Source organism: Lactuca virosa, chromosome 4, assembly GCF_052849685.1.
Source record: "Lactuca virosa cultivar CGN04683 chromosome 4, Lactuca_virosa_CGN04683_v6, whole genome shotgun sequence".
NCBI lineage: Eukaryota > Viridiplantae > Streptophyta > Magnoliopsida > Asterales > Asteraceae > Lactuca > Lactuca virosa.
The window spans coordinates 132,842,688-132,856,946 of NC_136429.1; the positions used below are offsets into that span (position 1 = coordinate 132,842,688).

General features: G+C 33.6%; 2 protein-coding genes and 1 long non-coding RNA gene across 3 annotated transcripts; 1 reads left to right on the forward strand and 2 right to left on the reverse strand.

The window, feature by feature from the left end:
* The first annotated feature begins 324 nt into the window (after positions 1-324).
* LOC145168475 (uncharacterized) lies at positions 325-959 on the forward strand. The gene is made up of 2 exons (XR_013741897.1): positions 325-592; positions 666-959. It is a non-coding gene; the product is annotated as an uncharacterized LOC145168475 (long non-coding RNA).
* A 363-nt stretch (positions 960-1,322) lies between these two features.
* On the reverse strand, positions 1,323-4,004 carry LOC145107417 (uncharacterized). The gene is made up of 3 exons (XM_079044299.1): positions 3,663-4,004; positions 2,727-3,014; positions 1,323-2,648 (listed from the first exon to the last, which is right to left on the reverse strand). The coding sequence occupies exons 1-3, from the start codon at positions 3,792-3,794 to the stop codon at positions 1,659-1,661; spliced, it is 1,410 nt and encodes a 469-aa protein (XP_078900425.1). The 5' UTR covers positions 3,795-4,004; the 3' UTR covers positions 1,323-1,658.
* A 5,262-nt stretch (positions 4,005-9,266) lies between these two features.
* On the reverse strand, positions 9,267-11,754 carry LOC145107418 (Protein kinase superfamily protein). Its single transcript, XM_079044300.1, has 7 exons — positions 11,474-11,754; positions 10,616-10,871; positions 10,473-10,525; positions 10,324-10,391; positions 10,103-10,192; positions 9,858-9,927; positions 9,267-9,755 (listed from the first exon to the last, which is right to left on the reverse strand). Exons 1-7 carry the CDS (start codon positions 11,523-11,525, stop codon positions 9,439-9,441), a joined length of 906 nt encoding a protein of 301 aa, XP_078900426.1. The 5' UTR covers positions 11,526-11,754; the 3' UTR covers positions 9,267-9,438.
* Between the last annotated feature and the right edge of the window lie 2,505 nt (positions 11,755-14,259).

Consider the following 14,259-nt stretch of genomic DNA (forward strand, 5'->3'; position numbering starts at 1 on the left):
TTTGGGGTTACGGTTTCGGTTTATGCCCGGTTATTGAATGTGATTATAAGCTCGAAGATCAATAACATAAATGCAAAATTGTTATGTTTTTATATACATATCATAATAAGTCAATGGTTATCTTAAATTTGAACTTCTTATCTTTATGTTGCTTATATACATATACTGATATACATAAAGAATAACGGCTTGCCTGCATATTTTAACTTTAGTTATTATAAGGCTGAATTGCTTCTATCAAGAACATGGCCCATGCACTATTATAATATTGAAATAACGGACATGAAAGTTGACATTTATGTTTGGCTTAACAATTGGCTTTTTATGATTCCATAAGACCAGTTCCTTTCCCACACCATTACTTCATATAACTCTTTGGTGTATTTAGGATATGATATTTATAAGCAGTGGTTGCTGGTAGGGTTCGTATCTTCTTGACTTGGAGTCGCCGAGTCGTGCTTCGGTGTGCTTCGGTGGGTTATTATCTCCTGTTTTTGAAACTCCAGAAGATGCTGCAGCTGAAGCTTTGAATATGTCATTTGGAGTTGGTAGTTATGCTAGACGGATGCTAGAAAACATGGGCTGGAAGGAGGTAAGCATAAACACTTGTTTATATTTAGTCCAAAGGTAAAAAAGATAAGCTGATCCTGTTTTACATGATGCAGGGAGAGGCACTTGGGAGCAGCATGAAGGACAGAAGGGTGGTTTAACGGAACCATTACAAGCAGTTGGAAACAAAGGAAGCTCAGGTTTGGGATGGAATCACAACACTCGTTGGAAGAACGCATCATTTTAATCTAACTTTTTAGTAGGGCCATTTTTGATGTACATGTATATATAATATATACATTTGTTATTGAGGATGCACTCACATAATTGCATGTAGAATGCGCATTCTGAAAATCAAGTAATTATTTCTAAAATTATAAATGATATGATTTCTAAAGTTATAATGATCACTGCAAATTCTGAAACTATATGCACCATCCATGTCACTTGTGAAGAAGCAAAAATTCTAATTAAATGGGGTTTTTTGTAAAGACTATCCGGTCCGGTTCCCGGTTTTGGGCCGGTTCCAATGACCGGTTCTTACCGGGTCCCGGTTCCAAAAATTCACAAAATTATAGTACCGGTCCCGGCCCGACCGGTTCCATCGGGTTCCGGTTCCCCGGTCCGTTTGCTCATCCCTACTTTAAAGACATGTTGTTTTATGTAGAAAAATATCTATCATGTAGAACCATGTTGGCTACATTAGCTAAAATAACAGCATAACAAGCGGAATGAGATTCCAAAGTTGACAAATTAGGGCAAATCACAAGAAATAAAAAAACACGGTTTATAAAACAATATCAGATGACATTTTGAAAGTAGGAGAGAGTAGAAACTAAAACATAATCTCTCCATCCATCCATATCCATATGTACCAAATCACCATGACAATCATATCGACATAATATATTTATTCTGCACTCGTAGACACTAAAGCTGCTAAAAAGCCGAAACATCTGTCATGGAAATCGCAACCACTTTGAAAAAGAAACAAAATACAGAAACCCACAACATACTTTGAAAACCAAATTAATAAAATTGGTGAAAGTAGTTTGTGTTTTTTCTTGTATTTTGGTCTAATTTTCAAAATCAGAAAAAAAAAAAAAGGTTTAACCAGACCATCCTCTCTGTGAGCCTCCAGACGGATGTGCATTCAGCCTATCAAGCACTGTGTTGAAATCAACAGTCTGTCCACTCTCCTCAAGCCTCTGAATGACACCCATCACATGTTCACCTCTGTACCCCATGCTCCCTAACTTATCAATCAGTTCATTGTAAGGGTGGCTGCGCATGAACTGTGGTGGTGGCCTTGCCATCATACTGCCGCCACTGCTTTGCTGCTGCTGACTTGGCGGGTAAACGGGTTGCGGGAAGTGGGTCGAATGAGTAGGGTGTTGTTGGGGAACAACTCTTCCCCCTTCACTCTCATACATCATATAAGCATTCCCACTGGCGGCATATCCATCTGCCGCCTGACCTCCAAAACCCGGCTTCATATGCTGCGGTGGTGGTTGTGGTTGTTGTTGTGGCTGACCTGGATTTGTCCGGCCATAGGTAGGCTGAGGGACACCGGAGTAAGGCGGCATTGGCATACTGTTTGGGAGATTTTCGGGGGCGGGCGGGTTGACTTGTTGACTCGAGAGATAAGGCGGGAAAACTTGAGCAGGTGACGGCGGTCTAACGGCGGGCTGTGGTGGTGGCTGCATCTGCTGGGCCCACTGCTGCTGATATTGTGGTGGTGGTGGCTGAGAGAGTTGGGAACGTGGCGGTGGTGGCTGGGTGACTTGGGTCTGGTAATGTGGGTCTTGTTGCAGGTAGTGATTTGGTGTTGGTGCTGGAGATAGATAGTATGTTTGTGGCTGAGACATTGGCGGTTGGTGGGTGGCAGGTGGTGGTGCAGGGAGTTGGGGAAGAGCAAGAGCTAGTTGCTGATTGTGTCCTTCTGGAAAATTGTCATTCCTTTTATCAGAAGAAGGTGTGGAAACCTCTTCGGTTTTCTGAGATTCAGACTCTTTGTGTGCTAGTTGAAGCTTAGCAAGTTCTTTTTGGGTATCTGCAAGTTCCTGTTTATCTCTTATGATCTGAACTGATCTATGAACCTGCATTTTGTTGTTATCATATTTAATATTTTAATTAATTATGAAGTTAAGAAAATGGAGAAAAGATAGTGTTTAAACCTCTTGAAGATGCTTCTCAAGAAACTTAAGCTTTGTTTCTGATTCTCCATGATCACGTGCTAAATCAGAACGCATCTCTCCAATTGATTTATCCACATTATAGCAATATAATTCAAGCTGTGAAAGACGTGAGCTAAGCCCCTCAAGAAACCGCATCAAATTTTCAGAATGTTTCTTCATGGATCTCTCAACAGCAGCAACAACCACATCTTGGTTACCAGAATCATCTGGTGGACTATATGAAGAAACCGGGAATGATGGTCTACTCATCCTGCTTTTGTTGAATTCCTGGTTATAAAAACATCAGCATGTTTTAGCTTAAATGTGTATTTGCACAAAATTTAATGTGTATTCATACAAAGTATTTATGGCTAGTTTTGTGAATTATGATCATTGGCATTGACAAATGCACAAGGCCATCTGTTCAAAAGGCCAACAGAATGCACATTTTAGTTACAAAGTAGACAACAAAGAGAAAGAAACATTAATTGCCTAGAACTAGCTCAAGCAGGTAGCAAATCAAGCAAATCACCATAGTAATCAACAAGAGACAACAACCATTCAAGCCCTCATGAATAAGCTCTGCAACTTCTACCAATCTTAGTAATCCAAAGCACGTACCAAAAAACTGCGACAAAAATCTAAATGCTCACAGCATCAGACCCCTTTCTATAATCCAGCACAAATAGCCCCGATGATCATAATACATAAAACTACCCATCGATACTTCGAATATTGCAGGCCATTCTAAATATAGAAACGAAAAGCATTTCTAAGTATTTGTCATCATGAAACACAAAATTGCGCATAGATCAGCTGAAAACAGAAAAACCCTAAACTCAAACGTATAGAAAAAAACCAATTAAAAGGGAAAATGAAACCTAGAGAGAAAATAAAAGCTATATATTATAGAGATTAAGAGATAACGAATAATACTTTAGAGGAATTAGTAGCGATCGCAGAATCTGAGTGACTTCCGTTGGAATTTTCCTGATTTGTGTAATCTTCGTAAGAGCAAAGAATGTCGTCGGATGCAAAATCGAATCCCTTGGTCGATCCAGAATCCATAAAGCAAAAAAATATCGGCTGAAATCGGCAATACGGAGCAAGATAATCGGGAGAAACGGATCTCTTTCAGGGGTGAAGATTATACGGAAAATCAAAATAAAGGATTAGGGTTTGCAGAGAGAGAGAGAGAGAGAGAGAGAGAGAGGGGATAATATAAAGTATTCTGCGCCTTGATTGTCTTCAAGAGAAAAGGTTTCGTGGCGTGGGATTTGGAGTAGCGATCCCTTTCTATTATTATTGGTTTTGTTTTGACCTCATCAATTTTGAATTTTAATATTCGTTTTGATTTATATGCAAGTAATTAAATTTTTGTGACAATATTCAACCAAGTTTAATTATTGTATATCATTTATCAAAGGAAATTTTGTCTATTAATCTGCTTCATCAAAAGTAAAAACATTTTTTCATAATAATAAATCCAAACTAAATTTAACGGGTTAAACCTTTTTCATAAGGTTTGGATGACCTACAAAGAAAAACATGATCGAGACTTTTAGAGTAGTCAGCGAAAACAATAAAGGGATAGATATCAACTAAATCAATCGTTTTTTTATAGAATTCTATCTTTTCATAAACTTGAAAATTAATTAAATTGTTCGGAATTTGACGTTCTGGACCCGATATAAATGGGTCGGCCCATTTGTCTTCATGTTATATATAAATAGGATCCACAACTCATAGCAAAATGTCATTCCTCAAAAATCTAGAAAATTGGAACTCAAGACAGGGACCAAGCGTGTAACAAAAACAAACAGTAGGGACCTTTCGAGTTAAAAAAATAAGTTATGGACCAAACGTACAAATTATCCTAAACCATAGGGACCATTAGTGTAATTTTTTACTCTTTTTTTCTGCATGGGGATTTAGATGAAGGTACCATTGGGTTTTAATGTTGAATCACCTTTACTTGTTTGCAAACTCAAGTGATCATTATACGAATTGAAGCAAGCTTCTCGTCAGTGGTACTCCAATTATCATGCTTTACATGAAAAGGATATGTTCTTTCTGCTAATGGTCACTGCTTTTTTCTTAAGGAAACTTCAAATTCAATTGTCACAGTAGTTGTTTTGTGTATGATATTTTGGTCACTATAAAACATCAACAAAGAATCTCAAGTCTTAAAGGTTATATGAACGACCGTTTTCAAATAAAAGACTTGCGTTCAATTCATTTTTTCCTTGATCTTGAACTCAATATGATTTCTCAAGGTATGATTGTTCAACAACAAGAGTTTATAAAGGATATCTTATCGTTGTATTCCATGGAAGATTATTTCATTCCTTCTTCATCTCTTCCCAAGGACATTCAATCATTGTTTAAAACTAAGAATTTGATGCAAGATTCTATTCTTTATCTGCAAATAGCATGAAATTTAAACTTTCGCTTGCATACTTAACCTGTTCTATCGTATACAGTTCAAAGTTAATTTAATCAACAACTATTTCAAGAATACTTCATCATGGGTTATTCTTTAATAAAGATTCTACATTTCACATTGAGGCCTTTTGTGACAGTGATTGGGCTGCATGCCCTCTCACGCGAAGATCTATTAGTGTCTATTTCACACTCTTTGGTGGAACTCCTGTTTCTTGGGAATCCAAGAAACAAGTAATTGTTTCTCTTTCATTAGTCGAGGATAAACACAAGTTAATGCATTGAGTTTGTGTAGAATTATCATGGTTAAGTCAATTACTTCATGAGTTTGAAGTTCACGATGTTACTCTTATACCTCTGAAATGTGATAATCAAGCAATAATTTACATTGCTAAGAATCTAGTTTTTCACGAGCATACCAAACACATAAAACTTGACTATCATTTTGTTAGAGAGAAGCTTCAAAGTGGATTAATCTCCCTATTACATGTACCAACCAAGAAACGACTTGTTGATGCTCTTACTAAACCCTTACATTGCTCTAATCATCGTGAAGCACTTTCCAATATTGGTTTACAACCATATCCTCAGCTTGAGAGGGGGGGGGGGTAGCTTCATCATCTCTTTTAAACCAACGACAAGACATTTTTGTAATTTACTTAATTCAACAGTTAACTAGTTTGTTAGCTTAGCTTTCCTTGTACACATATATAGTTATTTTGGTGGTTGTTATTCAATTGAACGAAGAAGTCAAAATTGAATTTTCTTCCCCAATTTCTCTCTCCTCTGTTCTTCCATTACAGCATGGCTCGGTGCAATGTTGTGTTGTCATGGGTCGGACATGCTTGCCTATTATTACAAGTTCGGACAATATTGTGATGGTTGTGGTGCACTCAAATTGTTATGTGTGTAGTATAGACGAATAAATCAAGATTTGTTGTATAGATGAATAAATGGCTGTTTGGCAGGATCTGAATTTTTAAGATTTGAATTATTAAGAGATCTGAACTTCTAAGAGGGTCTGAAATTTTAAGAGCTGAATGTTTAACATGCTGTTTGGTTTGAACCTCTGAATTGCTGTGCTGAATTATTAAAATGACCATTTTACCCTTCTGTTTTAATTTTTATTGAATTCAAGTGTTTGTTTAGAAAATAACCTAATAAATTTCTTCAATACGTATTAAAAAAAATATAAACACCATATAAAATCCAAATTTAGCATAAATCAAAATCAAACATAAATATTTTTAAATCCACAAAATCATACTAAAATCCAAATAAAATCCTACAAATTTAATTTGGCCCCAATTGATTCGTAATCTAGTCACGCAAATTATTCATGTATTCATTGCCTTGTAAACCCCATTCCTCCAAGAGAGTGCTTTCAAACTACCCCCTTCCCGACCATTAACCGTAATTTCTTGCAAACATGCTTCTAGAAAAGCTCTTTCAATAGCTTCTACCTTCCAACTAATCCTAGGCTTCTTTTGTGACATGTCTAGTGTAATTTCAATAACAAATCAGCATATAACAACACAAATCAGCACATAATAGTACAAATCAGCACATAACAACAAAAGTTAACGCATAAACAGCAAAAGTTAACGCATAATCAACACATAACAACAAAAATCAATACATAAACAACAAAAATTAGCACAAAAACAGCACAAATCATCAAAATTAGCACAAAAACAGCACAAATCAGCAAATAACAGCACATAAACAGCAAAATCAGCAACTTATTTCAGCAAATGAACAATATATTTCAGCACATATCAATAAACACATTATTAACAAGTTTCACCAATAGATTTCAGTTACGAATCAACAAAATCAACAACTTATTTTCAAAAATCAACAAGAAATCAACAACTTATAATCAACATCACAACATATTTTGGAAATCAACAAGAAATCAGCCCATGATTTTGGAAATCAACAAGAACAATATATTTCAGCACATGATTTTGAAGAACAACAGGAAAAAAACGAGACAAAAGAAAAAAATTGATGATGATGGGAGGAAAATAGGAGTCAGTGATAAACCCGGTTGCTGGAGTCGGCTAAAGAGCATCAGGAAAAAAACGAGAAGAAAAGAGATGAAAAGTCAAACCTGATGATGCTGCTGAAGTCGGCGATGGTGAAGCAACGACAGGAGATGGCGCTGGGAAGGGTGGCTACGACGGCAGGAGATGGCGCTTGGAAGGGAGGCGACGACGGCAGATGAGGATGGGAGGAATGCCTTCTTCGGTTGGCGAGAGTATAACCTGGAAGCGAGAAAGCAAGCGAAAGCGAACAAAGAGAAGAGAGGGCTAGGGCGTCTTTTTTTTCTTTTCAGATGGACTTCCAAGTCTGATTCGGTAAGTGATAAAATTCAGATTAAGACCACAAAATAAGAGGTAAACAAACAGTCTGAATCTTACCGATTCAGACCTGCCCCTTATTAAGTGGTATTAAGATGCAAACAAACGGGGCCTAAATCTACATTTGTTGAAAAGGTACAATCATAAAAACATGAATTACATTTTTTTTATTTTTTGTTGAATAAAAAGTTCGACTTATCTCTACAAAATAAAACTATTGTTATCATACCGATGGAGAATAATTCATTTCTTGCTTATAAAAGGCAACTTAGATTTACAATTGTGCACTACAATGAGGCTTTACAAAATGAGAAATCAAATATCATCCTACAATTTTTTTCTACTTATTATTCTACTCATTAGATCAAGACAAGTGTCACAATAAAGAGAGGAAATCAAGAGAGAGAATTAATAGTATCCACATGCCATAATCTTATATGAGCGGGATGATAAGTATGAAAAAAAAAAGATAAAAGAATAATTAATTTTTCTTACAAAATAATTGTTGTTTTAGACAATCCCCTGTATAAGACATTCTCCAATGCTAATACGAATGATCCCTAAATATAAGGTATTTCCCATTGAGTATAAGATATGCCACGAAAAGCGTCAAACATCTACCATGGTCCTCAATTTTATAAATTGTATTTTAATTTATATTACGTGTCAATATTTGTTTTACTTGTGGGTATCAAACTTATGAAGGTTTTTATTTTTGAGGTTCTACTATGGCCTAGTAAAGAGCATTGCATGTAAAACCGATCTTACCATCAAAATTCTAAAGAAATACAAGTAAGATATTATCTTCAATATCTTTAATGTTTTAAAAATTGGTTCAAACCGGCTGGTTGGACCGAAAACCGGGAAAATGAGCGATTCAACCAACATTGGTTTTATGAGTTCTGGATTGAAATGAACCGACCGATGTTTACAAAACCTGGTTTAAAATGAACCCCTTAAATTGAATAAAAACACATGGAAATGAGATATTTTGCATAACAAAAATCTTTTTCACATTTATTTATATTTTTTTTTTATCACCGTTTACATCTTGTATTTGATAAACTTCATGGTCTTTTTCACATTTGTATACCTAGGGAAAAAAACATGAAAAATTCTAGAAACCAGGTCGACCAAGTTGAACCGGTTACTACCGGTTTTAAAACATTCACTATCTTCATAACAGAAGGAAAAAAAAAAAAAAAACAAATTTAGTCATTTAAACTATGTTATGATATTTCTTAATGGTTCTCGATGGACCAAGAAAAGGTTTGACTTTGAATGTTACTAAAAATCATTGTATTTATTTAACATAATTTAAAATAAAGCTATATGTCAGAATATATTAATATACTTCCATTTATTGTTTATTTTAATATTATCTTTTATTTTCTTTATATCACAACATTGTACTTTTTAAGGTTTAAATAGTACTTTGAGAAATCTACATCTTTATGGGCATACTAAAGATTCTTATTAGCACATAGTAATTACTAACTTGAAATACATATATTTAATTATAACAGTGAAAATTGATTTATATATGAATAACATTAATTAAGTGAATATTTTGATATACAATGTTGTAGTAGAAATAAATAAAATATAATGCTACAATAAATAAAATAAATGAAAGTCCATTCTTATTTTGCAGTTAACCCTTTAAAATAAACAAACAAGATCAATCACCACCTAAACATTAAAAATAATATTAATAATGAGAAAAGCATGATGGAGAATACATATGGCTCTTATTCATCACTTTTCAAGTACACTTATTTTCTTATACAATCAATTTACAAATAACGTTTTTTCTCTATTTTTTATTTTTATTTTAGGGGTCTCGGTCTCATTTATCTTCACATTCATAAGATAAGACCCTCAAAAAAAAGGAAAAAAAGAAATCAAACCCAAGCGGTGTGAATACTCACCTTCCTCTGTAGATACCTATATATCTGTGGAGTGTAATTGTATGCATTCGGTTTATCCACTGATTTTATGCAAAATCTTGCTACTGCTAACAGTCCTTTAAGCTCTCTAGAATCGTAATTATTACCAAGATCAGGGTCGATCATGTTATCCATTGATGTTGGAAAACAAGATTCTTCGATCCACTGGATCAAATCAGGACCCGTTTTCTCTGATGACTGACCCGTGATTAGTTCAAGTATCAACAACCCAAGTTGATACATTATGTTTCCATACACCTGCCCGTTTGTTTCTACAACAAACCATCATATTTAGAGACATTAATTATTTATAAAATTAAAAAAAAGGATTATTTTGACATGTTACCCAATAAAGTAACAAGAAATTTATTTACCATTAGAACTTGAAGTCCTCCATGCCATAACCTGATCACTACCCGAACCAAGGAGTCCAACATCCGATAGCTTTGAGAGCAAAAAACAGAAATTGTCATTAATTTAGAAGAAGAAAAGTCTTTTATGCAGAAATATAGTAAAATTGATGAAAAGGTAAAAAGATGTTACTTTTTTAATGCAATAAAAAGAACGACTTAATAAAGAAAAAGTCGGATAATGAGTATTAACTCCTAAATATCTTTACCTTTGCATCAAAATTCTCGTCTAGCATGATTGTGTTTGAACTGATAGAGACATGGTATACCGGAGGGTCACAGAAGAAATGTAGATATTCCTGCACGATGGTAATTTTAGAGGTAAAAGACATATATACCCTTTGTCCAATACGGAAATTGCAATTCCAGGAAGTTCGTGTTAGTTGTAAATTTTGAACACCTCTATAAAGATTCAAGCTTTAAAACTCACCAATGCAGCAGCCACACCAACAGCTATCTTTAGTCTGATTCTCCAATTCAAAGGGGTCCTCAATGGATCTACAATTAACCAAAATATTAAACAAAAACTAACTTTAATAAACACTGTATATATATAAATACACAGAGAACAAAAGTTACCATTCAAATGTTCCTTAAGGCTTCCATTTTCTACGTTCTCAAAGATGAGAAACCTGAAACGAGAAGAGAAGTAGAATGTTGTAATTAAAGAAACGAAAGCAAACTGGTTGATTTGATAAAGAATTAGAAACAAAGTTGGGTACTTCTTTTGGCCTACAGAAAATCCAGTAAGGGAAACAACATGGCGATGATTCAAACGTCCCAAAAGTTGGACCTCCCGATAGAAGAAATCATCTTCTTGATCAATCAGATGTATTTCTTTCACCACAGCAGCATGATCACCTTCGAATCGAGCTTTATAAGAAGTCCCATTGGAAGAAGTCGCAATAACTCTATTGAAATCGTTTGTGGCTCGCTTTATGGTCTTGTAAGAGAAACGCCTCAAGAAAATTACTGGGACTGTAAAAGAGAAGTTAAAGCTTATCAAGAATTAATGGAGGATTCTTTAGACATATACTAATATAGAGCTTCTCGTTCATCGAAATTTCAAGAAATCCTAACGAATTTGGGATAAGTAGCGTGACTTGATTGGCCACAAAATGTCGAACAGTACCAAATCATTCAAGGAATTAATCAAAACATCATAACAATACGAATGCAGTTTAGGATCAGAAAACCCATTCCAATTTTCACGAAGTTTAACTATAACAGCAAGAAACACATCGCAGATCCATCGTTATCCTCTAATTCCTTCTCAAATTATGATGAAAATCATAAGATTCTAAGAAATACCCACAATTCGTAGACTAGTAATCAGCAAATAAAGATAACTCTTCTCTAATTCCTTTTCAAAATCTGACGGAAAACATAAGATTCTAAGAAATACCCACAATTCGTAGGCCAATAATTCAGCAAATAAGATCGGGATTCTATCTATAATTTCTTTTCAAAATCATATGCCCACGATTCGTGGGGCAATAATTCAGCGAATAAGATCACGTTCCACGCAAAAAACGAAGACAAAAAACGAGTAAGATTGTGCGAGAAAGGAGGAGCAGTACCTGTACGAGATCGGAGAAGGAGTTTTATCTTGACGAACAAACCGTCGTTCATCTCGAAACTACTGACACCGAAAGAATTGGAATTTGGTATTCCAGAAATCGAATTTTTGAGCTGTTGTTTTCTTTAAAATATGCATCAAATCGTTACAAGTGTTTCTGATCTGTAATTTCGAAGAATCTTCTGAGTAAAGACAGAATCTATAAGTTTGTTAGTGTAGTTATTATGAGGGATAAAACTAGAATTAGTTTTGTACGATCAAGTGTCCCCTAGGAATATCTTTCCCCACCTTCCACTCGACAAGGTTAGAAGGAAGGTATAATTAACAGAGAAAATTATAAATTTAGTCACTTTTTAAAATAATTTTTTAAGTTTTAATAAAAAATTGATCAAATATTAAAAATAAGAGAAAATTGTAAATTTATCCTAATACACTAATTACTTTGTGGAAAATAGCAAAAAAAAAAGAACTCAAATTACAAATTTAGCCCTTAAATCGCAGATGAATTAAGTCCGTCTGCGATTTCACATTTCCATCTGCGAACGTACAAGTGCCTAAAAATGCAATTTGAGTTTTTTTGACTATTTTCTACAGAGTAATTAGTGTATTAGGCTAAATTTGAAATTTTCTCTAAAAATAATCATTAAAATTTCATGGGATTAGATTTACCTATGATTTCACTCCTTTCTATAAAAAAAATTAATTAAATATTAAAAATAAACATTAAAATTGCAGGTTTGGTAGATTATCGATAATTTCACTCATTTCCATATGTGATTTTACACTGCGAGTAGAGACGGAACACGGAAATTAGAGCTAGATGGACCAAAATCAAACCCTTAAAATAAAAACATATAAACAAGTTCTATTTATTAATAGCAACTCGATTGACATTAATTTTGTTTACTAACACTTTATAAACATCGGTTATAGAGCAATTATGATAGATATGGTTAAAACAAGTACAAATCATAAACAATACTCTTAAAATATAAATATATTATAACAATGTTACTATTCTATACAAAAGAAAAAAAATGAGTAGAATTAAAAAAAAAATCATAAATCATGCAATAGAGGGACTATACAATATTATTAATAAACCTAACATGATTATACAATTGTTACATACATATTAGTCTTGTGAATCATTGTAACTTTCCACATGTAAGAAAGAAAAAAGCCACAACATTTAATTATATGAGTTTGTGGGTTTTTGGTTTAGTGGGTCATTAACTTTTTACATGTTAAATTTATACGAATTATATACGTCTCAAAATTAATTAATAATTAGCATCTTATATTTACTAAAATGAAATGAACAAACAAATACAAATCTAACATAATAACTTAACATGCAACAATTTGAAAAGAAAAAAAGTTTCAATATAAAGTCATAAAGTCATAAACATCAAAATAAAATTGAAAAGATTCATGCAAAAGTGAAATTATGTCGTATATTCCATTGATTTGTAAATATATATTTTTTTAAATATAGCATTTAGAAAAAAATGCAAAAATATTCCCCGTGGTTGATAAAGTTTTATGGTTTTGGTCCAAAAACGTTTGATGATGCATTGGTGGTCCAATTTTGGATACCTTGTGTGATTTTGGTCCCTATGGTTGACTTTTTTTTATGTGGTTTTGGTTCATACCCAACCTAAAATGAAGAATATAACATTCATTAAAACTTTTTAAATTAATTTTAATTTTATTATTATTATTTTCATTAAAAATAAATTAAAAGTTAAACATTACCCCCCCCCCCTTCTCGGTTTCAAAATCGCAAAAAACAATCCATTATATATCGGATGGAAACTAATGTGACATCCTCTAATTTTTAGAACCAAAAATAAATTTTCTTTACTCTTTAAAAATCATGATACTTTTTTGCGGAAAATCCTAGTATATAAAAATTTTTAGAGTACAAGATTGTCTCAAATAAAATCCTAAGGATGTCATAATCAATACATATACATAAGTTACAATGTAAATACCTAATGGTCTTGAACACCATTGCAGGATTTCTCTTAATCACTCAACATCCTAATCAAGTTCCAGTGGCTTAAGTTTTAATACCTGTGATGCATACAAACTGAGTGAGTTTGGTTGGAAAACCTGGTCAGTACATTGAGATTTCAATCCAACAATGTTATCATATATATATATATATATATATATATATATATATATATATATATATATATATATATATATATATATATATATATATATATCTTAATCCTGCATAACCAACTATTACCAAACAGTATATATAGATATATTTCCGATTTTGATATCTATAAAACCTTAGACCTATGCATAGCCACCCCAATCCATCATCACCAAACCTACTGCACGATTATCACGAAGAATCGAAGATAAACCATTTAGAAGAAGGGACTTGACTACACCGCTAGGGGCTTCCTTGGCTGGTGAAAGTCATAAAGGCACTCGGGCCATCAGAGTATTTGATGAATATGGTATTCCATTTCATTTACGTTCGTGGGTTATGAACCCACATAGCAACGTAATTCATAACAATAGCGGAGCTAGTGGGGGGACTAATTGGTGCTTGGCCACCCCCAACATTTTCAATTCATGAATTGTAAATACTAGTAGCTCATATTATATTCAATTTATCTACATTCCATCACTACATCAGCACTAGGTTAAACGCTAGTTTCACCAATTTAACCAATTCATTTTTTTTAAGATATTAAAAACACATATATAGTTTAATACATATTATATTCGATTGGATGCTAGTTAACTTAAACCACTTCT